General features: G+C 41.4%; 1 protein-coding gene across 4 annotated transcripts in view; it reads right to left on the bottom strand.

Annotated features, from left to right (window-relative positions):
* Window positions 1–6819: 6819 nt before the first annotated feature.
* MANBA (mannosidase beta) overlaps window positions 6820–25443 on the bottom strand; it is a 114210-nt gene continuing 95586 nt past the window's right edge. For all 4 annotated transcript variants that reach the window (XM_086704487.1, XM_086704486.1, XM_025921823.2 and 1 more), the window contains 4 exons: window positions 15738–15882; window positions 12206–12348; window positions 11141–11398; window positions 6820–8139 (listed from right to left, as the gene is read on the bottom strand). In XM_086704487.1, the coding sequence (XP_086560613.1) occupies window positions 7915–8139; window positions 11141–11398; window positions 12206–12348; window positions 15738–15882 (771 nt within the window). In that variant the 3' untranslated portion in view covers window positions 6820–7914. The remainder of the gene's footprint in view (window positions 8140–11140; window positions 11399–12205; window positions 12349–15737; window positions 15883–25443) is intronic.

The following is a 25443-nucleotide window of genomic DNA, read 5'->3' as shown; positions in this document are numbered from 1 at the left end:
CCTACTAGAGACATCCAAGTACAGGGAATTGATGACCAGGAGTCCCTCAACTGGGAGAAAACCCAGGTGCCCACACCACCCTCTCCAAGGCCCAGTTATGTCTGACCTCCAGGCTCATGGTCTGTATGTGTTTGAATGCTTCTAATTACAAAATAAAAATAACTGTGAGTGGATTAAGCAAATAGTGGTTTTCTTTTCTTATATCATTACAAGATCAGAGATAGATAGATCTAGATTTTAAATGGAATGTTCCCTTTTAAAAAATGCTTATGTATTTATTTATTTTGTGTGTGTGAGAGAGAGATGGTGAGCAAGGAAGGGGCAGAGAGAGAGGAAGACAGAGAACTCCAAGCAGGCTCCACACTGCCAGCACAGAGCCAGATGTGGTACTCAAGCTCACAAACCATGAGATCATGACTTGAGCCAAAATCAAGAGTCAGACACTTAACTGACCGAGTCACCCAGGCATCCCAGAATGTCCCTTTTTTAAATGGTAACAAATAATTCTACTTAAAAAAAAATTTTTTTTAAGTTTATCAATTTATTTTGAGAGAGAGAAGGAGAGGGGCAGAGAGAGAGAGAATCCCAAGCAGGCTCTATGCTGTCAGTGCAGAGTCCGACATGGGGCTCCATCTCACAAACCGCTAGATCAAGACGTGAGCCAAAATCAAGAGTTGAACACTTGGGGCACCTGGGTGGCTCAGCCTGTTGAGCATCTGACTTCGGCTCAGGTCATGATCTCGCAGTTGGTGAGTACGAGTCAGGCCCTTTGCTTCCAGCTCAGAGCCTGGAGCCTGTTGCAGATTCTGTGTCTCCCTCTCTCTCTACCTCTCCCCAGCTTGCACTCTGTCTCTGACTCTCTCAGAAATAAATAAATGTTAAAAAAAAATTTAAAGAACTGGACACTTAATGGACTGAACCACCCAGGTGCCCCAAGTAATTCAACTTTTAAAACCACTCTTTGTGCCAACAAAATCATCTGCTGGCCAAATATGACCTGTGTGACCTCACCCTCACTTTCTACGGTTGTAACTTCAGAATGACCAAGTAGGGTGATGAGCTTAAGGCTCTGGGAAGGAATCAAGGTGCTCACCACTCCCCCTTCCAGGTCCCACTGCTGCAGCCACTCACTCTCAGCAGCTCCCCTGGCTGGTACCCAACCATCACCCAGTGCTTAGTCTTCCTTTGATGATTTAACACAGAGGAAAGGATAATCGTGATAGCTAACATTTGTTGAATAGTTATTGTGTGCTATCCGTATGTATGCATCATCTAATTAAGCCTTCACTATTATTAGTATTATTATTATCATCGTATTACTCCAGTTTTAAAGATAAAAAAACTAAGGCACAGAAAAACTCAGTAACTTAATTTTTTTTCTTTTGTTTTTTTTTTCTTTTTCTTGTTTTTCAACGTTTTTTTTTATTTATTTTTGGGACAGAGAGAGACAGAGCATGAACGGGCGAGGGGCAGAGTGAGAGGGAGACACAGAATCGGAAACAGGCTCCAGGCTCTGAGCCATCAGCCCAGAGCCTGACGCGGGGCTCGAACTCACGGACCGTGAGATCGTGACCTGGCTGAAGTCGGACGCTTAACCGACTGCGCCACCCAGGCGCCCCAAAACTCAGTAACTTAAATACAATATCGAACAGCCTATTAGTGGGGGTTCTGGAACTCAAACATAAGTTATGTCTGATTTCAAAGCCCATACCCTTAACAGCTATATCAAGTCACATGCTTTGGGTTATAAAATCAGAATACCTGACTACAACTGGATTAAGAAAAATAGGGCCTTATTTTTCGTAAGAAGACCGGAGTTAGATTACAGGGTTCACTCAACAGTTCAACATCTCTGACACTCCCTCCACCGCCCCACCACGTCAATAATGTTTCCTCAAGCTCACAAAAAAGGCTGCAGCAGCTCCAAGTATCAGGTCCTCACACAGCAGCTTCTCAACCTCACCCAACAGTAGAGTCCCTCCTCAGGTCCTCAGGTCTCTTATCTGGCAGGAAAACCTACCCCTCCCCCCGCTCTGCTGTCTCAGCAAACCCTACATGAAATGCCACCTTGTGTTTCATTCGCCAGAATTGGGCCACGTGCCTCACCTTAGACCAATCACTGGCAAAGGAGAATCCAATTAGTATAACCAATTGCAATTCAGTCTCTGAGACAGGACACAAAGTCACCTCTATTAGCAGAGAAGAGGGGACAACAGCTGTAGGGGGGCCCACCAATAATGTCTGCCCCACCTATTAGAAATGTGAATTGGCTCCCAAGATCCAGTAAATTTTACAAAAGCCATAATAAGTAACAATAACAGAATAAGAACAAGAGTATTGTTTTCACATGGATGATGAACCAGGAATGATTTACTAGTTCCTAACCAGAAATTTCCATGATCCCGACATCCCATTTCCCAGGAATTTGGGGTCACTTAGGTGTTACTGTCATCCTTTGTACAGGTCTGTACATTGTATTATGCTCATAGCATAATGTGCCACAAATTGTTGCTCAATAAATCCTGTGTAAAGGCTGAGATCTGATGGAAGGGATTAAGCTGCATTATTGTTGCAAACTTTTCTTTCATGGCAGGATTCAGTAACCCATGTCTACAGATATAAGGAGAGATAGTGATAAAACCTGACACAGTGATGCAATACCCCTATTTCTGCAAAACCCATTCACTATTTGGCCCATATTCAAGGGCTCAAAGACATCCTGGCAGGTTAGCTCAGCCTCAGCTTAACAATCACAAGCTCAGAGCCCAGCCCAGCCAACTACCTGGTATTGTCCTTTTTCTTCCTCAGGTATTTACAGTGAAGGTTTTTGTGTGTTTTTTTTTAATTTCTGGCTTCTCTTTTTATTCTTTTTTAAGTTTATTTATTTATTTTGAGAGAGAGAGGGAGGGAGGGAGGGAGGGACCGAGAGAAAGAGAGAGAGAGAATCCCAAGCAGGCTCCTCGCTGCCAGTACAGAACCTGATGCGGGCCTCGAACCCATGAACCATGAGATCATCACCTGAGCCTAAATCAAAAGTCGGATGCTTAACCGACAGAGCCACCCAGGCATCCCTACAGTAATGTCTTTTAAGACTCTTTTCTCAGTTGAAAAACTTTTTTTTCATTTGTTTATCATAAACTTTCAAAAAATTTTTCCTAAAGTGTTGAGCAAGATGGCTTTATCTAACATTGCTTTCCCATCACTGTCACAGTAACCTTATAGGACTTGTCACCAGCTGAAATAGCCTTGTCTACTTGCTTATTGTCTGTCTCCCCCTGAAACCACTTAAAAGCATGAAGTTGAACAAAAATCAAAATGGCTGCACTAATGCTTCAGCAGAGCTTGATTTTATGTAAGTGATGAATCACTAAATTTCACTCCTGAGATCACAATTACGCTATATGTTAACTTTTTTGAAAATTTATTTTAATGTTTATTCATTTTTGAGACACAGAGAGACAGAGCGTGAGAGGAGGAGGGGCGGAGAGACACACACAGAATCCCAAGCGGGATCCAGGCTCTGAGCTGCCAGTACAGAGCCTGATGCAGGGCTCAAACTCACCAACCGTGAGATCATGACCTGAGCTGAAGTCGGATGCTCAAGCAACTGAGTCACTCAGGTGCCCCTACTATATGTTAACTAACTTTTATTTAAATAATAAATAAATAAATCCTAATACACTGACAAAGTAATAATAATAAAATAAAGTAACCTTTTTCTTCTCATCTGCAAAGCTCCCCTCCTTCCGCTTAGCCTTTTGCTTTAGGAACCTGATACCACCCTGAAAACGACTAACTGGACTAAGGAGGCTGGCAGCATACAGAATTCCTGTCGAAACCGGCTGGATGCTGTATTTCCCTATAAAACCCCCCAGCCCTTTCCTGGGGGTGGAGGGGCTTGCAGGTTTTGAAGGCCAGAGCCTGCTGCAACCCCCTTTGCCTGGCTATTGTTCCCCTTTATCCCAAACTCTGTGCGTTATATTTGGGCTCTGAAGCACAGAGGTTGGTTTTCGAGGACACCTGTACAATGGACAACCCAGGAGGGCAGAAACTGGTCTGCCTTTTTTCATTGCAATCCCCCCAGGGACAAGGACAGTGCCTGATGCTCAGAGTGCTCCTCGATAAATGCTTGCTAAATGAACAAATACATTCTTAAGTCAAATAGTCCTTAGAGTCAGAACACAGATGTGTCTTAATACCGGATCTGTCCGTGACTTTTAGGGGTTTGTACAGTATCACACGGGTTCATGCCCTCTGATAAGTCAATTAGAAAACAAGAATTCCCTCATTCACTTGAGAATATTAAATACGTTTTCTGCACAGCCCTTTAGATTTTATGTGCTTATTGAACCGATAAGATTACATTCACCGTCAAAGCAGACTCTGGGCATATTTTGAAATGCTTTGGATTTCATGCACAAATAATATCTACTTGTTTTTCTCCCACAATTTTTCCAAGTTGGGGAGTAAGTTTCATCTCTGAGAGCCCAAGAGACCACTCTTTCTGTCTAGGTCTCTGTCACTTTGGGAATGCGTGGGAAACACAGCTTTATTTCTCCTGCGCTCCAGTTCACTTTCATTCCAACAGAGAAAACAATCTTCCTATTTATTTTCCAAGTGACTTCCCATGGTTTGAAAACCCCTCACAATGAAAAGTCAAGTAAGAAAAAAAATAAAGAAGAGTTACAGTGAATGTGAATGAGAAAATTACCATTTTTATTGTCCTCTTCGTTCTCAGACCAGAAGATGGAATCTTGTGAACCGACCTCTCTTCATCTCACACTCTCCGGAATGTGCTTTGCATCCAGTGCAGCAGAAGGACCGGATCCTTCCATTCTATTAATGTTTGCAGAACTACTAACAGAAAAGTCTTCTCAAACCCAAAGCCAAGAGTGAGCACATCAGACTCTAATCCAGTAAATGTGGCAAAATAAAATCTATTAAGATGGCAGAAATGACTAACCACAGAGCCACACATGAGGTGGAAGAATGTTTCCATTGTTACCGTTCTCCTACAGAAATGATGTGTATGTAGCATATTTCTCTCCTTTCAACAGTTGTCAGCTTATATTTATGTCTGTTCATTAATTTTTTCTTCCTTTACAAAGTCATTCTGTTCTGATGTCTGTTTCCCCTCTTAAAAATACATCTGGAAGACATCTGCCTTTATTTGCTTCAGTTTTACTCTTGCCTTGTGTATTAATTGGGTAAAAATGATTACGATGTTAAAAAAAAGTAAAGCGCAACCGCCATTTATTCAGCATTTATTTTGCTCCTGTTGTTTAGTCCACAGAACTACCTTTGAAGGTTAGAGATTATCTGCATTTTACAGATGAGCTAAAGAGCAGGTGAAGTGGTAACCCCAGGTTATACAACCATTAGGCCTCAGAACCTGGGGTTTGCAACCCATGTCAGTGTGGCTGGAAACCCTGCCTTCTCTCACATCCCAGGATGGTGCTTCCATTTACAGAGCCCTCATTACTTGCCAGCACTGGGCCTCGCCCTCCAACTAAATTTAAAACTTATTCTTCAAAACAAAGGTACAGGGTGAATGTAATTATTCCCATGTCACCACAAGAACACTGAACACAGAAGTTAAGTAACTTGATTGAGTGAGTAAGGGCAGAATTGTGATGTAAATTATGGCTCATGCATTTCAAAGCCTACCTCACAGAGCACCCGGCCCAGAAAATTCTTTAGTTTGATACGGAAGAGTGTCCCTGTCCTTCAGCAACTGTTTGATAAAACAGAATTTCAACAGTGACAAGAAAATTATATATTTATCAAGTAAGAAGTTTCTGAGTTGCATCCCCAAATCCAGGCCTTCATAAGACTTTTTTTTATATATATATATTGAAATAACACATTGAAAGGGCGGGCCTACGTCAGCCGACTCCATCTTGTTCTGTGTCCTTCACCTTGACCACACCTCCTCCCCTTGAGTAACCCCCCCTCACCTGCCTAACAGGACTCAGACCCTTCCCCAGGACCCTTCCCCAGCCAATCGGATGAGGCCATAGCCATTACCTCACCAACTGCCCCCAGGCCCCAATAAAACCTTTGTCCTTTTGAAACTCACTCTCTTTCCCTGGTATCTCACCGCTGCCTCGGTGCAGGTAGGGGATTGAGCTCGAGCTAGCTCGAATAGAGGCTCTTTGCTTTTGCATCGGACTCGGCTCCCTAGTGGTCTTTGGGGATCACGAATTCTGGGCATAACAACATAAAATGAGGAGACTCCTAGATAATGAAGGAGAGGCCAGGTTGTCTGCATTTATTTTCTTCTTAGTCACTGAACTGTGGCCTAAATCTTCTCACATCTTAAAACCAATCTATTATCTAATTAGTCTTCATTTTATTATTTTTATTTTTTAATTTAATTTTTTTAATGTTTATTTATTTTTGAGAGAGAGAGGCAGAGCACGAGTGGGGGAGAAGCAGAGAGAGGGAGACACAGAATCTGAAGCAGGCTCCCAGCACCCCCGAGCTGTCAGTGCAGAGCCTGACACGGGGCTCGAACTCCTGTGCCAAGCCATGAGATCATGACCTGAGCCCAAGTCAGTGGCAAAACTGACTAAGCCACCCAGGCACCCCTAATTCGTCTTGATTTTAAAGCCAGACTCTCACCGCCAGTCCATTCCATAACCAATTACATGATTCTTCCCAGAGAAAACCCTTCAGACATCTTAATTTAGATTCTTTAAACTCTGCCAGTTTATCAAGTAGAATAAAAAGTTGCTGAGAGCTAAAGGGAAATTCATGCCCAGCACAATACTGGGCACAAATGAATGTTTATGGAATGATTAAGCCGCAGATGAAATATCATGTTGTCAGTGCAATTTATGTAACTTTTAATTTTTGATGTAGTTTCAAACTTATGGAAAGGTTGCAAAAGCAGTCCAAAAGAATTCCTACACACCTCATCTATTAACATTTTGACCCATTTGTTTCATTATCAATATAATTTATAAACATGATCATGTACAATAAAACAAATTTACAGCAACTTACAATTAATCAATATTAATATAAAATGATTGAAACCGAAGCTAAAAGAAACACCACTTTGTTGCCAGGGTCAACAAATATAAATCTAACTCACAGCCTTTGAATTGGAAAGTTCATTGGATTTAGCCACATCTACAACCCATACATAATTACAGGTGACAGCATATGACACGCAGAAGTTTCCAGAGTGACCACAGTGATGTCCATTTCAATGTGAGCTTATTTTTCAAAGGAGAATCACTCTAAATGGCCTTTGAAAAAAAGAAGCTGTTATTGTCAAAACAATATTTTATAACAAAACCCACAAAGGAAAAAAGAACCCTACCCAAAAAAGTAATCAAATGGCGACAGTCAACACCCCAAACTTTCCAGCAACAAAAACAACAACGTGGCTACTACCCAGAAATCTCTCTCTGTTGTGACTGTTGAACCTCCATTTCCTCAGGGAATAATAACAAAGCAGCTTCACTGTGATTATTCATTATTTTTCAAAGCTAACTAGGAGAGGCCTACGTGACCTCACAACCTTCCACAGATACCGCAATGGTCATGTTCCTGCGATTCCCTGAGAGGACTTTATGTATGGACTTCCTCTCCCGGGTAGGAGGAGGTGGCTGGGTTACAACTGGGTCATAACTGGGTCATGGCTTTGCTAAAGCTGTGGGGGCAGGGATAAAACTACAGTCCTGGCACAGAGGAACACCGATGCACAGCCTTGCTGGAGGATATCACCTGAGTAAACAACCTTTCCCGAAAGAATGCTCTGTACAAAGTCTTCACAGAGCGATGAATCAGATGTGTGGCCGCAAGCAGACACATTTCTCAGCCTCTTCAACTTGTCTTCAGCTTCGGCCGGTGCCTTCGAAATGCTTTATTCCAGAGTTCGCTGAAAATACAACCTGTAACCCCTCAGTAAGTATCAGTCAGGGAAGTCACGTGAAAAGATTGCTCCAATTCACTCTTGCTGGTGGGTTTCCAAGGGTAAAATAATATAGTCCGTGTCTTTTCAGTCATGAGGAAACCATTGTCACTGAATCTCCCGGGGATGCTTCCTACATCTAACCAAACAAAGGGAGCGACAGCCGAGGTTTCCAGATCAAACACAAATGTGTCACCTTGCTGGGAGATGTTGGCCTGAAAGAAAAAGATAAATTAAGTGAACGATGAGGGGAGATCTATCTATTCTACACACAATACCTATCGGAACATTTCTGTGGCCCATCAAGGAGCACATTCGCTACAACTTTGGTCCTGCAGTTGCCAAAGTCTTATATTCCATGCACTGTATCAGATACTAAGAAAAAAAACATGGAAATTTATTTAAGGCTGTGGGAAATTACCAAATTGTAATCTCAAGCCAAGTGTAGAAACATGCAGTCTCTAACTATTAAGGAGAGTGGTTCACAAGAAGCTCAAAGCATTGTGTCCTTCACAGTTTTTCTCAGGGGATCAAGGGAGGAACGTTTTTGCATAAGGGCCGGGAAGCTGAAATGACTTTCTCAGGATATATGCGGCGCTGGCTGCAGAGCACAGCCATGAAGCTTGTCTTCTGAAAAGATCCAGCAATCTAGACAGCCGCCTGCCAGGCACTTACAAAAGCTCTACCGTTGAAGTTTTCTCTCTTTCATTGCATGGTCCCATAAAGTCACATCATTAGCACGTTTAACATGTGTGAACCCCACACAATATCAGCAAAGGACAGTGCAGTTTCAGTCCTGCCATGAACTAGCCAATTAGCACATGCTAAAGTGAGGCCAGGTTGGGCTGTGCCCCGAGGGTAGGGGTTTGTGAGGTTCTCAATGTGAGCCTGCAGCTGAGTGTGATCTGGTATTTAAAGCTGTGCATTTGACATGAAACATGACTCCTCAACATGCACATGTGCCACACGGTAGGGCTGACGTTACATACTATATGTGGCATGAAGAATTTCAGGGCACTGTTTTTACTATATATCATTTTGGCCTTACGTATCATGCAGAGTCCTGAGTTATAAACAAGAAACCATACTTTGGAGAAAACAGAAAAGAAACTTAAGATGTTTTAGGTATCTCTCAGAGGGTCAGAGATTCAGGACTGAAGCAAGAGGTTACATTCCCAAATCATGCCGCCCAGCTGTTCGGTGAAGACCCTAAAGCAGTCAGTCCCAGGCATGCAATTCACACGGCTGGCCCCACATCCGGCCCACACAGCTGCCAGGAGGCCCCGGCTACTGCTGCTCCAAAGCCAAAGCCAGAAGCCACACTGGTGCCTGCTCCCTCGTATTGCCTTCTTCCAATCAGAAGTCGCATCTCAATCTCACTGCAGAGTCCAGGTTCGAGCTTGTACCCTGGCTTCAGGGAGCCATGGAAAACAATTTCCCAGCATCCTACTGGGTATAGGGCACCCAAGCGTCTGGCCTATATTAAGCGGGCAGCGAATGTTAGCTATGGTTACTATTATTACATCCCTTTAGGAAGGGCAGGTCTCATTGAAATCCAAATGAGGTAGGACAAAGGAACAAGTCCCACTTTTCTCTCACACCCACTTGTCCCAGGCTCATGAAGGCCTGGCTTAGGAAAGAGAAAGAAATTTCAAAATCCTAAGTCTAGAGATTGCAAATTTATCTGCTACATATTTTTTGGTTTTGTTCATTTTTTTTTCTGGAAAGAAACTACATCAAAGTATATAATTCCCTTCATAGCTGTTCCACATCAGTTATTATAGATAATTTGCATTTCGTTATGTGAATATTTCGCTATTAAGAAAGATATGTTTTCAGTTCAAAGACTGAGTTTTTATATGATTAAGTAAATGCGTGACGCCCGGGTGGCTCAGTCAAGCAGCTCAGTCATTTCTCCGAAATGAAACCACTCTTCATTTCGGCTCAGGTCGTGATCTCATGGTCATGAGATCAAGCCCCACGTTGGGCCCCACACTGAGTGTGGAGCCTGCTAAGATCCGCCCCCCCCCCACCATGCTCATGCAATTTCTCTCTCTCTCTTAAAAAAAAAGTCTTAAGTAAATGCAAAAAAACCCTCTCACTAAAGCATTCTCAATTAAGTAAAGGTGTAAAACAAGCTTAAACTTCACTAAAATTAGAGAATAAAACTTTCTTGAAGAATACATTTAATCACTGTGTGTGGGGGAAAGGGTAGGAAAGGTTTTAAATCAACTATACAGATTCCAACGTCTCCAGCTGCACAATTTTTATAACAACACATCCTGGTCATCCCATTTTCTTCTTGGCAATTATAGATTTGGTGATTAAGCTACTTTGAAGCAGTAAATCAAAGAGAGTAGAGGGAATTTCTTTTTTCTATTTTCGAGAGGGGGGAGGGGCAAACGGAGAGAGAATCTTAGGTAGGTCGATGTTGGGCTTGATCCCATGAACCATGAGATTATGACCTGAGCCAAAATCAAGAGTCTGATGCTCAACCAAATAAGCTACCCAGGTGCCCCTGAGGGGTGTTTTTAAAAATTGATAGACTCGGGGCGCCTGGGTGGCTCAGTCGGTTAAGCGTCCAACTTCAGCTCAGATCATGATCTCAGGGCTTCTGGGTTCGAGCCCTGCATCAGGCTCCGTGCTGACAGCTTGAAGCCTGCTTTGGATTCTGTGTCTCCTGCTCTCTCTGCCCCTCCCCTGCTCACGCTCTGTCTCTGTGTCTCAAAACTAAACATTAAAAAACATGCATAGACTCTACTTAAAGACTCAAAATCAGCATGCTTCTCCTGGGGCTTCCTGGCTGCAGCATGTTACTCCTCCCCTCTACACAGGTTTGCTCCAGTGTCAATGCAGCACTTCATACTTCAGGCAGGAATGAGGCAGCAGAGCCCCGGGGACAGAGCCTGGAATGCAGTCAGTGCAGGAGCCATCGGAGGTGATGACTCCCAGTGCCGCTTCCTGCCCTCTGCTCCAGCCCCACTCCGGAGGGGCCAAGGGATAGCAGGATGGCAGGAACCCTAAACTTTGACAAACACTGAGTTCGAAAAAAAGTCATTTGGTCTTTGCTTCTAGTAGGAAGAGGCTGACCTTTCCCAGGTCCCAGGTAAACTCAGCACCCAGGAGAAATTTTGCAAAATGCAGAATGCAGCGTGCTTGCCCCCAAAGCAGGGCAGGTCTGCAAGGCCACCGTGACCCCAGGCCACTGGTACTTACGGTGATGTGTGCCTTCTGGAGCCCCACGGTCTCATTCAGCGAAGACAGGAAGTGATGGTTGGTTGGGCTCACAAGTTGGTTGTCCGTTGAAAGGTAAAAGGAAACCACACAGCTTTGCCGGGTACAGTTCCCACAACGCCCCAACAATGCAGGCACCTGCTCCTTGTATAGGAGAATGGCCTTCCCTGCTTCCATGACAAAACGCTCGGTCTCAGAGGAGCACAAGGGCTCCAGGGAATTCCACGTGTGGACTCTCACCTAGGGAGACACAAGACAGAGCAAAACCAAACATTCTTGGTTACTTGGTTACTATTGTGTTTTTTGTTTTTGCTTTTGTTTTTGTTTTTGTTTTGTTTTGTTTTTTTTAGAGAACACCAGTAATAATAGATGCAAGTCAGAACAGCAGAACTGGTTAAGAGCCTATGAACCTGGGTTGAACAGGGTTCGACCAGTCCTACTATGTATTACCATGTAACTGAGCAAGTGACTCGACTTCTCGAAGGCTCTGTTTCTCCACATGTAAAATGAGAATAATAACAGCACTGGCTTCACAGGCGGTTGTGAGAATTAAACAAAGTAATCCATGGAACACACACGACCTGGTGTATTGTTGTTATTCTATAACTGGCACCTATTCACAGTGTCCTCCAAATTGCAGCCTCCCAGGACTGCTTTGAGGTTTTGTTTTTTTTTTTTAATTTTTTTGTTTTTAGAAATTTTTTTAACGTTTATTTATTTTTGAGAGACAGAGACAGATTACGAGTAGGGGAGGGGCAGAGAGAGAGGGAGACACAGAATCAGAAGCAGGCTCCAGGCTCTGAGCTGTCAGCACAGAGCCCAATGCGGGGCTCGAACTCACGAACTGCGAGATCATGACCCGAGCTGAAGTCAGATGCTTAACCAACTGAGCCACCCAGGTGACCCAGGACTTCTTTGAGGTTCTACCCTCTCTTTTTGCCTAGCATTTTTTTCTCTTTTCTTTTTCCTGCAAGAGCTATAACCAAATCACTCAAGAAATAATCAAAAACTCTCCATCTTAAAGAGAAAAAAAACCAAGCAACTTACAGTGAGCGTCGCTTTACAGTCAGAGTGAAGGTCTGACACACCATAGATGAAAAACGCATCTTGATCCTCAAATCCCACTGGCAACAGTGGAGCGAAGAAATGTCGAGCAAAGTAATGAAGCATTTTCCACTTTCCTCCATATTCTAAAAATAGGAAAGTTAAGACACAGCCAGGGTGAGACAGTCAGGGTTATCCTGCCCGTGGTCCAGCTGTGTCTGACTTGTCAGGATTCCAGGGACTGGGCACAGGAGGGAGAGTCCACAGGGACAGGAACGCACATTTGTTGAGGGCTCGGAACATTCTGGACATTACCTCATGGCATTCTTACATCTTTAACATCTACCTTACAAATGAGGAAACGGAGGCTCAAGCCATTAAATCAAACATTTAATTGTAATCAAACACTTAATCAAACATTAAATCAGGCAGTACTTTGAGCCCAGACCTGACTCCTAGGTAGCACTTTCTCATACATAATTCTGCCTCCAGGAGCTCAGTGTACCAAAGGTCCTTTTCACTACATACACATGAAGAAGGAAATCAGTAGGGCGGCAATAAAAATGTTACATATATTAGTAATCGTAAGAAAATGTTACATTGTATCAAATATTATAAATATTCATTTATAAGAGTTATGGAGAACACAGTCAATAATATTATAATAACTTTATATGGTGACAGATCGTAACTACACTTAATCATGGTGGGCACTTTGTAATGTACACAAATGTCGAATCACTACACAGTACACCTGAAAAAAGCATAGGACACTGAAAAAAATTTAAAAAGTAACAGAAAGAGTTATTTAAAACTCACAGTCTCCTTTTCCCATACACACAAAATCCTCTGAGTGAAATAAAACCACCATTATCACAAATACCTCTGGCAAATGTAGACTGGAGAACACACAGATGACAATTCATGGCAGTTGCTCAGATACAATTAGAAGCTTTTGAGAATCTATTATTTCTGTGCCCTGTTGGCATGTGTGGTATGCTTAATCCACAAACTAAAATATACGTTCAACATGCCTCTACTTCGGAAAGAAGATCTTTCCCCACAAAGCACTGCACTTCTGAACAACTTCAAGAGAGATGGCAGGAAGGGAAGCGGGGAGGAGGGGTGAGGGGGTGGGGTGTGGGGGGGGAGATGTCATGTCCAGAATTCACAGTGCACGCTGCTGACATGTAGGAATGTGGTTTGAAGTTCAAATAGAAAGAATTTCTTCCAATTTTGCAAATTTCAACTCTCAACCCTTCAGTCACAACTCATAATAGTTCCCCTTAAAAACAACAAACAGGGAGGGGTGGACAGGCCTTTCCTATTAGATCTATAAAATGAACTAGAACTTAACACAATTGACCTTGAATGATATGGGGGTTAATATGCACCAAACCCTGTGCAGTCAGAAATCTGTGTGTAATTTTGACTCCCCCAAAATTTAACTACTAATAGCTTACTATTGACCAGAAGCCTTACCAATAACATAAACTCAACTAACACATATTTTGTGTATTGTATATATTATATTCTGTGTTCTTACTATAAAGCAGGCTAGGGAAAAGAAAATATTAAGAAAGTCATAAGGAAGACAGAATACATTTATAGTACTGTACTGTATTTACCAAAAAAATCCTAATATTACTGGACCCACACAGTTCAACCCCATGTTGTTTAAGGGTCAACTGTATTTGGAAAGCTTTCTCATAAATGGAAGATGGCTCAGACCTGAGGTGACTTGCACACTCTCACATGTGGTATCCATTACAGGGGAGACCTCACGTGCACAGTTCTAACTTCATGGTCACACGCAGAATACAGGAGAACAGCGATGGAAACAAAAGGTCTCACTAGGACACACACTAGTTGCTAATCAGTGACAAAGTATGGATACCAATATAATATCCTACATAATCAGCTAAAAATGCTATGTGATTTCTGGCTTTTCCATTAGCTCTGTAACTGTCCAAGTTGATGAGCCAAGCAAAATACAATGTCCAGGTGGATTTCTATATTTGCAAAATTGTAACTAAAAATGAGGCTTATTTTTTAAAAGGAAATATGTAAGAATCTTTCGGTTCCAAGCAGCTATGATACCTTTGAGGTATCGCTATTTCAGGTGATAAAAGGTGACACATACTTTTCCCTACCCCACCTGCACACCAGATTTATTGAGCCACTGAAGCAGAATTAAACAGAGGCAATGAGGCTGCCCACAGCAAGAACACACACAGCATAACCTGTCACACCTTCTCCCAGGCTCTTGCTTTCAGTAACGGGTAGAAGATGGTGAGCCTCTCCATGGAGGCACCATCCTGCAAGAGTTTAGAAAACAAATTCTTGCTCTGCCATCATACACCTGTACTTGGGTTTAGTCACCCTTTCTAAAGAACTCATTCAAAGAATCTGCATGCAGTCGTTTAAGGGAAGAGTTACAAACACTGGACTCCTCCAGTTCTTGAACTAAACTCTGCTCCAGGAGTCCACAAGCTCAGCCACATACAGAAGGCAGGGTCAGGGTCTAAGTGTCTCTGAACAATATCTCTTTGTCCAGCTTTAAGCGTCCCAGAAAGGCTACTCCCCCTGCGTCTACCCCTGATTCTCATTCAATACTCTTTTATCTGGTTGGTGTTGATAAAGACTTTGGTCAGAGAAACTGGATCAAAACTCCAATTTCCTGCAAGAGGTGATTCAGCACTAATCAAAGCATGCAGGCAATGGTCTCGTTTGGATTTACTTCTACAGCTAATTTAAGAGCCTCCCCCAGCAAAGTGGCTTTTTTACTTTATGGCCTTGCCTCATTTTTGACCCAAAACATTTGTTTATATTTCTGACTGAACTTTGCTTCAAACCACCTCTAGTGAACGCCAAAGAATCATTATTACTCCATACTTTTAAAAAATGTATCAAAACAGAATAATTCAACTGCAGGCACCATGCCAGTCATATGTGTTGCCAACTAAAAGGGTTCAACTGATAACTCTTCCTACTTGGATTTCTGACTCTACTACCTTTCTCCTAGAGATAAATAAGGCAAAAATAAGACCTTGGAAGTCTTAAGTGGGGGGGGGGGGGGGGGGGGGGCGGTGCTTAAAGGAGAATCTAGGAAAAGGATATTCTAACACTTACTTGGGCCAGCCTTCCACATGGTTGAATTCGTCTAAATAATTTAGAAGAAAAGATTCTTAAGTAAATACTTCTTTTGCTTGGAAAGTCCTCCTAATTAAATTCAAATTTTTAAGCAATAATGATGAGACACATGGCTGAGATCTTCATGCATGAATCTACCCCCTGGATTAGCCCGCTTTTGTGACTTTGCACAGCCCAGAACTCAAACCGGGCTGCCTCTGAGGCTCCCCTGAAAGACTAGGAAGGGGGGCGGGGTGGTTCATAGGCTACTGGGGAACCTCCCCTCCCCTGCGAAGGGGTTCTACTTGGGTTAATCTGACCCCTCAGGCCCTGTGCTTTCTCAGTGCCTCTCCACACAGGTATTGCTTTCTCTCACATGCACAACGAATGCTGAAACACTTACCTAGGGAAGCCCAGGAGGGAGCCTGCCAGATATCATTCAGCTGCCAATAAAGTGCGCCCATGGTGTGTCCTTTTCCATCCACTATCTCGCTGCGACTGCGGCGGTAGAATTCAGTCTCTATTTTGACACACTGCGCCTGCATCACCTGATTCAGGGGAGAGCATTGAAGCACAGGTGTTATTGTTCGATGTGAGTGTTTAGGTCTGAGAAAACAGCAGGCTTGAGGGTGTTTTTTAAAGTTGTGCAAGCGTTTTATTTTTTGAGAGACAGAGAGAGACAGAGCACGAGCAGGGGAGGGGCAGAGAGAGAGGGAGACACAGAATCCGAAGCAGGCTCCAGGCTCCCAGCTGTCAGCACAGAGCCTGACGTGGGGCTCAAACCCACGAACCACGAGATCATGAGCTGAGTTGAAGTCAGACGTTTAACCAACTGAGCCACCCAGGCACCCGTTCCCTCTCTCTCTTTCTGCCTCTCCCCGCTCCTCTGCCACTGCCCCTGTCTCTCTGCCCCTCCCCTGCTCGCTCTCTCTCTCTCTCTCAAAAATAAATAAACATTTGAGAAAAAGGAGAAGACAAAAAGAGAGAGGACAGAACCTAGCAGCCAAAGAGGATGCATGTAGTGAGGGGAAAATGCACAGGCCCAGAATGAAAGGCCAGGGTGGCCAGAGAGCAAAAAGCCCGGAGCAATGGAAGAGAGGCCAGTGAGATTCCAGGATCAGACCTGGGAAGATTTTGGTGTGAGCCCTAGAGGCAACTGGAAGTCACGGAAAGCCTGTATGCTGACAGGTGAAGTGACCAGATTTGCATGCCCACAAGAAGACACTACTGACTGAAAGAAGAACGGACTGCAGGGGCTAGGAGTGGGAGACCATTCAATGTGGGACTGGACTCTTTCCTAGGATCCACATTTATAAAGTAGGAAAGAAGTAAAATAGGAAAGAGGTTAAATAGGAAACAGGAAAGATAAATAAGAAAGAAGTAAAAACAGAATTCTGAAGTGGGAACAAAATATCAGTGTATAACCAGAGTAGGAAATTATCTCTTTCCGGCAAAAAAGAAAACTTCTAGGACAAAGCCATAACCTATGAAATAGTCACGCTTGTGCTTAACTGGATCGAATTCAGAGGACACCTAGATATTGTACTCATAGCCTTGGTAGCGGTAACTTGGATTTTCTTTTTCTTCATGGTGAATTTAAGCTTCTTTTCAGGGGGAAAAAAAATCTCGGGGCATCCAATTATTTACATTGCTCCAAATTCTTTTCCAATCTTTGTTAACACATGTGGTAACATATACATTTGTAACTTAGTGTAACTTAGTTTTCACATGTGTACATTTCCATGCCCCACACTGGCTAGCATCGCTGTGCTTTAAATGGCTATACAGTTTTACCACTGTGTGATTAATCATTCCTCAATTATTAGGCTTTTGAATGGTTTCCAGTTTTGTTTCTTTAAATGCAGGAGCTAAGAACATTTTATGTTCTTGTGTTCTTTATGCAACAAATGTTGGACTCCTTATTGCATATTGCTATATTAGATTCCAGTCAAGAGTTGCTATAAATTGGTGGCCCCCAAGCTGACCTTTGCCCCACACAGATTTTAATTGGCCCAGAGGCAGGGGTTCTTGTTTTGTTTTTTGTTTTGTTTTGTTTTGAAGCAGGTGTTTTTTGTTTCTTATTTGGATGTTATTTAATGTCTTAAGTCAGGGTTTATATGTTCCATTTTGCCACAATTCCCAATAGCCATACTCCCATGCATTTAAAATACCTGCCTGGTCCCCCCAAACATCTGAATTTCCAGTCTCTATTTCAATTTTCAGAACTATACTTGCAAGATATATTTATCTTGGTCTATCTATTCTAACAATTTCCTCGCTGTAGTTTATCTTTTCTGGTTTAACAGGTAAATATTTACAATCTTTGAGAATTTTTAAACTTAAAAACTTTGTTTACAAGCATGCAGGATTGCCTACCCCTTAGGGCTAGCAACGAAAGGCAAATGGCACTAGGCAAGCCCTAACTAGTGGCCTGTCACATCTGAACTTGGTGTGAAGGAGGATAATCGAGACTCTAGTGCTCCGGCTCTGGCACAGTGCAGTGGACACCACAGGCAGACGGTTTCACGCTAGTATTGTGGATCTGGGTTTACCCAAATCAGTGGATGCCGATCAGGGCTAATGAATGACACCTTTGTTCATAAAGATGCAGAAGGCCATTGCCCACTATGCTTCTTGACGGGACGTTGTACAATCGCACTTCCCTAGAAAATCCCTGGAATTGCCTCTTTCCTTTTCAAAACTGGACCTGTATGTATATACTCCTGCATCCTTCCCTAAAGAGGACAGCCTTTGCACATAAGAAGGATAAATGCTTAGTCATTTCCTAGGCTACTCAGTCCCTCTGTTAGCAGACAAATCTTATTTTAGTTTCAAAAAAGTCTATTTTCAGCAGCTTGCTTGATTACACTTATGAAATCAGTCTCCTTGGAGAAACAGATGGTAGGGTAAAAAGAAATTGGACCAGGACACCGAGACCTAGGTTCCAATTTTGCCAGCTTTGCCACTGTGATGGAGATTGCCAACTGTTTACAAAAACCCATTACCCCTGTCCTCCAGGGTGACAGAGCTGTAGGAGGGCTACATGCTTCAGAAGCACACCCCTTGCCCTTGGAACTAGGGGTAGCCATGTGACTAAGCCCTCCTCACAGAATGTGACTTATATTCTTTATATACTTAAAAGTATCCTGAGGATAAGAATCTTCCAATCTAGCCATGTTATAAACTGATACAATTTATACCATACAATTCCCCTGTGTGTTTTCCAATTCGTTGGCTTATAATGTAGGCACAGGTTGTGCACTCCCGCCACTACCTAATTCCAGAATGTTATCACCCCAAAAGGAAACACAGTACTGTACTGGTTAACAGCCACTCCTCATTCTCCCTTCTCCTCCTTATGAAAACTACTCATCTCCTTTTTGTCTCTATGGATTTACCTATTCTGGACATTTCATATAAGTGGGATGATACAATATACGGCCTTTGTGACTGGCTTTCTTCACTTAGCATAATGTTTTCAAGGGTCATCCATGTTGTAGCATGTATCATTATTCAATTCCTTTTTATTGCTGAGTAATATTTCATTGTATAGGTATGCCACATTTTATTTATCCATTCACGAGTTGATAAACATGTGGATTGTTTTAACTTGTTGGCTCTGAAAAATGCTATGAACATTTGTGCACAAGTTTTTGCGTGGACACGTGTTTCAATATTCTCAGATATATACCTAAAAGTAGAACTTCTGAGTCCTATGGTAACTCAATGTTTAACTTTTTGAGAAACTGACAAGCTTTTTCACAGCAGCTGCATCACTTTACATTCCCACCAGCAACCATACGAGGGTTCCAATTTCTCTACATCCTTACTGTGATGGTTAACTTTACGTGTGAACTTGACTGGGCTAAGGGATGCCCAAATGGCTGGTAAAATGATTTCTGAGTGTACCTGTCAGGATGTTTCTAGGGATTCAGAAGATTAAATAAAGAAGATCCATCCTCACCAATGTGGGTGGGCATCATCCAATCAGTTGAGGGCCTGAATTAAACAAAAAGCAGAGGAAGACCATTTCTCTTTCTTTTTTGACTTGGGATATCCATCTTCTGCTCTCAGACAATGGGGCTCCTGGTTCTTGGGCCTTTGGACTCCAGAACTTACACCAGTGGCCCCTCAGTTCTCAGACCTTTAGAGTCAAATTGCATTACACCACTGGCTTTTCTGGTTTTCCATCTTGTGGATGGATTGTAGGACTTCTCAGCTTCCATAACTATGTGAGCCAATTCCCACAATAAATCTCATATATATTTGTTATTGGTTCTGTTTCCCTGGAGAACCCTGAACAATGCACTTACCAGTAATTCTTTATTATTAATATTATAGATATTCCAGTGGGTATGAGTGGTTATCTGTGGTTTTGATTTGCATTTCCCTAGTGACTAATGATGTTAAGAATTTTTTCATGGTACTTACTGGTCATTTTCTTTGGAGAAATGTTTATTTGAATCTTTTGCTTGTTTTTTAATCTAGGTGTCTTTTTCATTAGTGAATTTAAGAGTTTTTATGCATATTATGGATCCTTATTACATATGACTCACAAAATTTTTCTCCCATTCTGTGGATTATCTTTTTGCTATTGTGATATTGACCTCTGACACACAAAAGTCTCTAATTTTGATGAAGTGCAACTTACCTATTTTTTCATTGGTTGCTTGTGTTTTAGGTGTCATATCTAAGAAACTGTTGCCAAAGCAAAATTCACAAAGATTTACACCTATGTTTTCTAAGAATTTTATAAATTCAGCTCTTTTTTTTTTTTTTTAGTATTGATTTATTTTTGAGACAGAGAGAGTCAGAGTGCAAGCAGGGAGGGTCAGAGAGAGAGGGAAACACAGAATATGAAGCAGGCTCCAGGCTCCAAGCCGTCAGCACAGAGCCCGATGCGGGGCTCGAACTCACAAACTGCGAGATCCTGACCTGAGCCGAAGATGGACGCCTAAGCGACTGAACCACCCAGGCACCCCTATAATTGTAACTCTTATATTTAGATCTTTCATCCATTTTAAGTTAATTCTTGTATATGATATGAGGTCGGGCTCCACATTCATTCTTCTACATGTGGATATCTTTTTCCAGCACCATTTGTTCAAAACACTATTCTGTCTCCATTTTATTGTCTTGGCACCCTTATAGAAAATCATTTGATCATGGACTTATTTGTTTATTTCTGGACTCTGAATTCTATTCAATCAACCTACATGTCTGGCCTTAGGTCAATACCACACTATCTTGATTACTGTAGCTTTGTAGTTATGTTTTCAAAGCAGGGAATGTGAATCTTCCAAATTTGTTCTTTTTCCAGATTTTTTTTTCCATTTTGGATACCTTGCATTTCCATATGTATTTTAGGATCATTTTCCCCATTTCCCTGAAAATGGCAGTAGGAATTTTGATAGGGATTATGTTGAATCTGTATATCAATTTGGGGAGTCCTGCCATCTTAACAATATTAAGTCTTCCAATCCATGAACACAGATGTCTTTCTATTTCTTTAATTTCTTTCAATAATGTTTTCTAATTTTCATAGTGCAAATCCTGTTATCTATTTGGTTACATATATTCCAAAATATTTTATTCTTTGTGATACTATTGTAAATGTTATTGTTTAATTTCATTTTCAAATTGTTCATGCTTAGAATATAACTGATATTTGTATATTGATCTCCTACCCTACAATGTTGTCGAATTAACTTATTTGCTCTCCTAGGTTTTTAGGTGGATTTTTTTATGTTTTTCCATACATAAGATCATGTTATCTGCAGACAGAGATAGTGTTATTTCTTCCTTTCCAATTTGGATGTCTTTTATTTGATTTTCTTGCTTAATTATTTTGGCTAGAATCTTCAGTACGATATTGAATAGAAGTGGCAAGACTATCTTGCTTCTTATCTTAGGAAGAAAACTTTGTCTTTCTGTCTTTCACTATTCAATGATATTAGCGATGGGTTCTCCATAAGTTGTCACACCAGGTTGAGGAAGCCCTCTTCTTGTCCTAGTTTGTTGAAAAAAAGTTTTATCACAAAAATGTATTGGACTTTGTCTAATGCTTTTTCTTCATCTACCAAGATTATCATGTAGTTATTTGTCCTTTATTCTATTAATATGGTATATTACATTGATTGACTTTCACATGTTGAACCAATCTTGCATTCTAGGATAAATCCCACTTGATTATGGTATATAGAGTATAGTGTATAGTGTATATACTGCTGGATTTGGATTGTTAGTATTTTATTGAAGATTTCTTTCCGTCTATACTCATAAAAGATAATAGTCTCTGTTTGCTTTTCTTATATCTTTGTCTGGTTTTAGTATCAGAACAAAACTGGTTTTGCAGAATGAGTTAGGAAGTGTTTTCCCCTCTTCCATTTTTTGGGAAGAATTTGTGAAAGACTGGTATTAATTCTTCTTTAAATATTTTTTTTAGAATTCACAAGTGAAGCTATCTTTGTAGGAGGAAGTTTTTTTATTATGAACTCAATCTTTTCAGTTGTCATAGGTCTACTCAGATTTTCTATTTCTTCTTGAGTCAGTTTACATAATTTGTGTCTTTCTATGAAAAGAACTTGCTGTTTCATCTAGGTTAAATGACTTACTGTCATATAATTATTTACAGTATTCTCTTATCAATCTTTTTATTTCTTTAGGGTCAACAGTAGTGTTGCCCCTTTCATTTCTAATTTAGTAATTCGAATCTTCTCTTTTGTTTTTCTTGGCCAGTATAGCTATAGTTTTTTCAATTTTGTTGAGCATTTCAAAGAACTAACTTTTGGTTTTATTGACTTTCTCTATTGTTCCAATAAGGCCTTTTTTAATGTGCCAAATTTCTGATGTCTGCTTTATTTAATTGCTACAAATTCATGTTATAATTCAACCGAACACCTCAGTAGTTAAAGAACTTTCCTTATCTTAATTGTGAAGGGATATAATATTGTAGTTTAAAAGGCAGAAACTTGCTGCATTCATTGCCTGAGAACTTGGGCAAAATACTTAACCCTTCTGAGCCTGTTTACTCAACTATAAAATGAAAACAGTAACACAGATATGTTGTTAGGATTACATGAGAAGATATACAAAGCATCTCATGGCCCAGGGCCAGTCATGTAGTAGATACCCAAAGAATTCTGACAGTCTACTAGCCTGCTAAATTACATGTTGCAAATATATTAGTATGTAATGTACTCTATTAATAATATCACATTCATTCCCCATCTTTACCCATCCCATTCATCTTAGAAGCTCAGCATGGCTTGGATCTTCTATCACATCTCAGTGCTGCTTACCAAACAAATAACTGTTCCAGGGTGGCAAGTATCATCAACACCTGGGCCTACAACATAGAATGCCTTTTTTCTCATTCTTGTGATCAAGTTACATGCAACACAGGAATATAAAATGGACCCTAAAGAATATGAATCTCTTGAGGTGCCTGGGTGGCTCAGCTGGTTAAGCGTCCAACTCTTAGCTGAAAGCATGATCTCACAGCCTGTATCAGGCCCTGTACTGGCAGTGCAGAATCTGCTTGGGATTCTTTCTCTCCCTCTCGCTGCCCCTCCCCCACTCATTCTGGCTCTGTCTCTCTCAAAATAAATAAACTTAAAAATATACATATGAATCTCTTAAGGATATCCCCAAGCATCTAGCCTTCATTGCATGCTCAACAAATATGTGAAGAACAAATGAAGGCACTAGAGGGAGCTATAAGCTAAGGGGTTAGTAAAGACTATCTCCAGCCCAGCTTACTCTCTGAGTCTTAGGCTAGTAAGAGGCCATGCTGGCAGAGTAAGTTGCCTTAACAGTTCAGAAGTGTTAGTACAGACAGTCCTCAAACAAGGCAGTGAGGCCTGTGTGACACAGCTTAAGAGAGTATGCCTAGGTGAGTAGGCTATTTGGAATACAATATAACAGGATAAGGTAGGAGATGGAAAAGTGAGGCAAGATTATTTTGGAATATTAGAAGAGTTAAAGAAGTAAAATCCTAGGTTACTTTTGCTGTTAGAAGATAAGATAGGGACAGATCTAAATGTGAAGGAATGTACTGCATAGCTTTCTCAGCCAAGATTTTTCTGAAAGTTGCAAAAAAAAATGCTTAATAGAATGTCTTAAAACATGGTACACATGCAGGTACCCTGTTCTTCAGAACAGTAGGACAGACAATGACAAAAAGAACAGGGTGTGGAAGTAGGAACAGAGAAAATGGACCTAAGAAAGGTTTTTATTTCTTTTTTAAATTTTTTTTAACGTTTATTTATTTTTGAGACAGAGAGAGACAGAGCATGAACAGGGCAGGGTCAGAGACAGGGAGACACAGAATCTGAAACAGGCTCCAGGCTCTGAGCCATCAGCACACAGCCTGATGTGGGGCTTGAACTCACGAACTGCAAGATCATGACCTGAGCCAAAGTCGGACGCTCAACCGACTGAGCCACCCAGGTGCCCCAAGGTTTTTATTTCTAATGCACAGGTCAAAGATGATTGTTCTGAAGTCAAATGAGCAAGGGGAGAAAGAACATTTTACTCTAACATTTCCTGTCTATCTTTCAGTCAAGAAAATCCAACAATAAAAACAAAAAAAAAATCATAATTTTAATTTTTTTCATCTCAGATCCCACCTAGTACATCAGAAGCTTCCAAGGTAGAACTAATAAGGACAGATCCAATTCCAAGCCAATGCCTGATAAGACACCAGTGCTAGTTTTTTTTTAAGTTTACTTGTTTATTTTGAGAGAGAGAGAGCACATGCAAGCAAGCAGAGTAAGAGAGAGAGAGAGAATCCCAAGCAGGCTTCATGTTGTCAGCGCAGAGCCTGACTTGGGGCTCAATTCCATGAGCCATGAGATCATGATGTGAGCCAAAATTAAGAGTCAGATGCTTAGCCAACTGAGCCATCCAGGTGCTAAATTATCAGATGAAAGCCATCACCAACAAAAACCAGCTCCTAACTATGTGCCTCTGATGCTAATGAGTTCAAAAAGAACAATTATTTCTCTCAGTTCTCTGAATGTGGTTTTGAGGAGGGGGTGCCTGGGTAGCTCAGTTGGTTAAGCATCTGATTCTTGATTTCACCTCAGGTCATGATCTCACAGATCGTGAGATAGAGCCCTGCATTGGGCTTTGTGCTGACAGCATGGCACCTACTTGGGATTCTCTCTCTCTCCCTCTCTCTCTCTCTCTCTGCCTCTCCCCTCTGCTCGTACACACACTCTCTCTCAAAAAATAAAAGATAAAAAATAAAAATTAATTAATTAATTAACAAACTTAAAAAATTTTACCTTGAACGTGGTTTTGAGGAAATAGAATAAAGTAATAGTAATAGTAATAAAATGAACAGCTGGGAGGAGGACAGCCAGCATGAAAAACAGCAGCTGAAAAGGTTCACATGTGTATACACACAAATAAGGATCATCCTATTTCATATACCAAAACTGAGACACTTTTATAGAATAGTGGCTGTGAAAAGCTAATCATGATGAACTTCAACACTTTAAAAGGGACAGATATCAACTTTACCTTTTAACTTGTATTCTGTGAGGTAAGTTCACAAATTACACATCACACTGGTAAAACTTCCCTAACTGATAAGCTGATGGTTAAAACAATAAAATTCTCTTTATCGGTTTATCACCTTCCAAAAAAGAGGGTTCTTTTGGCTAACAGTTTTCTGCTTCAGCTTCCATCCAGAATTTTATGTTTTTATACAGGAGAAAACTGATGAGGGTGAGCAAGAGTCTGGATAAAAACTGGCATATTTTTAGGTGTTAAGATGCAAAACTTGGGGCGCCTGGGTGGCGCAGTCGGTTAAGCGTCCGACTTCAGCCAGGTCACGATCTCGCGGTCCGTGAGTTCGAGCCCCGCGTCGGGCTCTGGGCTGATGGCTCAGAGCCTGGAGCCTGTTTCCGATTCTGTGTCTCCCTCTCTCTCTGCCCCTCCCCCGTTCATGCTCTGTCTCTCTCTGTCCCAAAAATAAATAAAAACATTGAAGAAAAAAAAGATGCAAAACTTAAAATGTGATCATATTTAACAAAAACCTCTAATCTACTTCAGATCAACTCATATGATTGGGATTAGGCTCCCGCCTTATCTCTCCAAAC

This window comes from Puma concolor, chromosome B1 (genome assembly GCF_028749965.1).
Source record: "Puma concolor isolate L17-30 chromosome B1, mPumCon1.1.hap2, whole genome shotgun sequence".
Classification (NCBI taxonomy): Eukaryota; Metazoa; Chordata; class Mammalia; order Carnivora; family Felidae; genus Puma; species Puma concolor.
The sequence above is the reverse complement of the archived record's forward strand: the minus strand, read 5'-3'. Positions and strand labels throughout refer to the sequence as shown.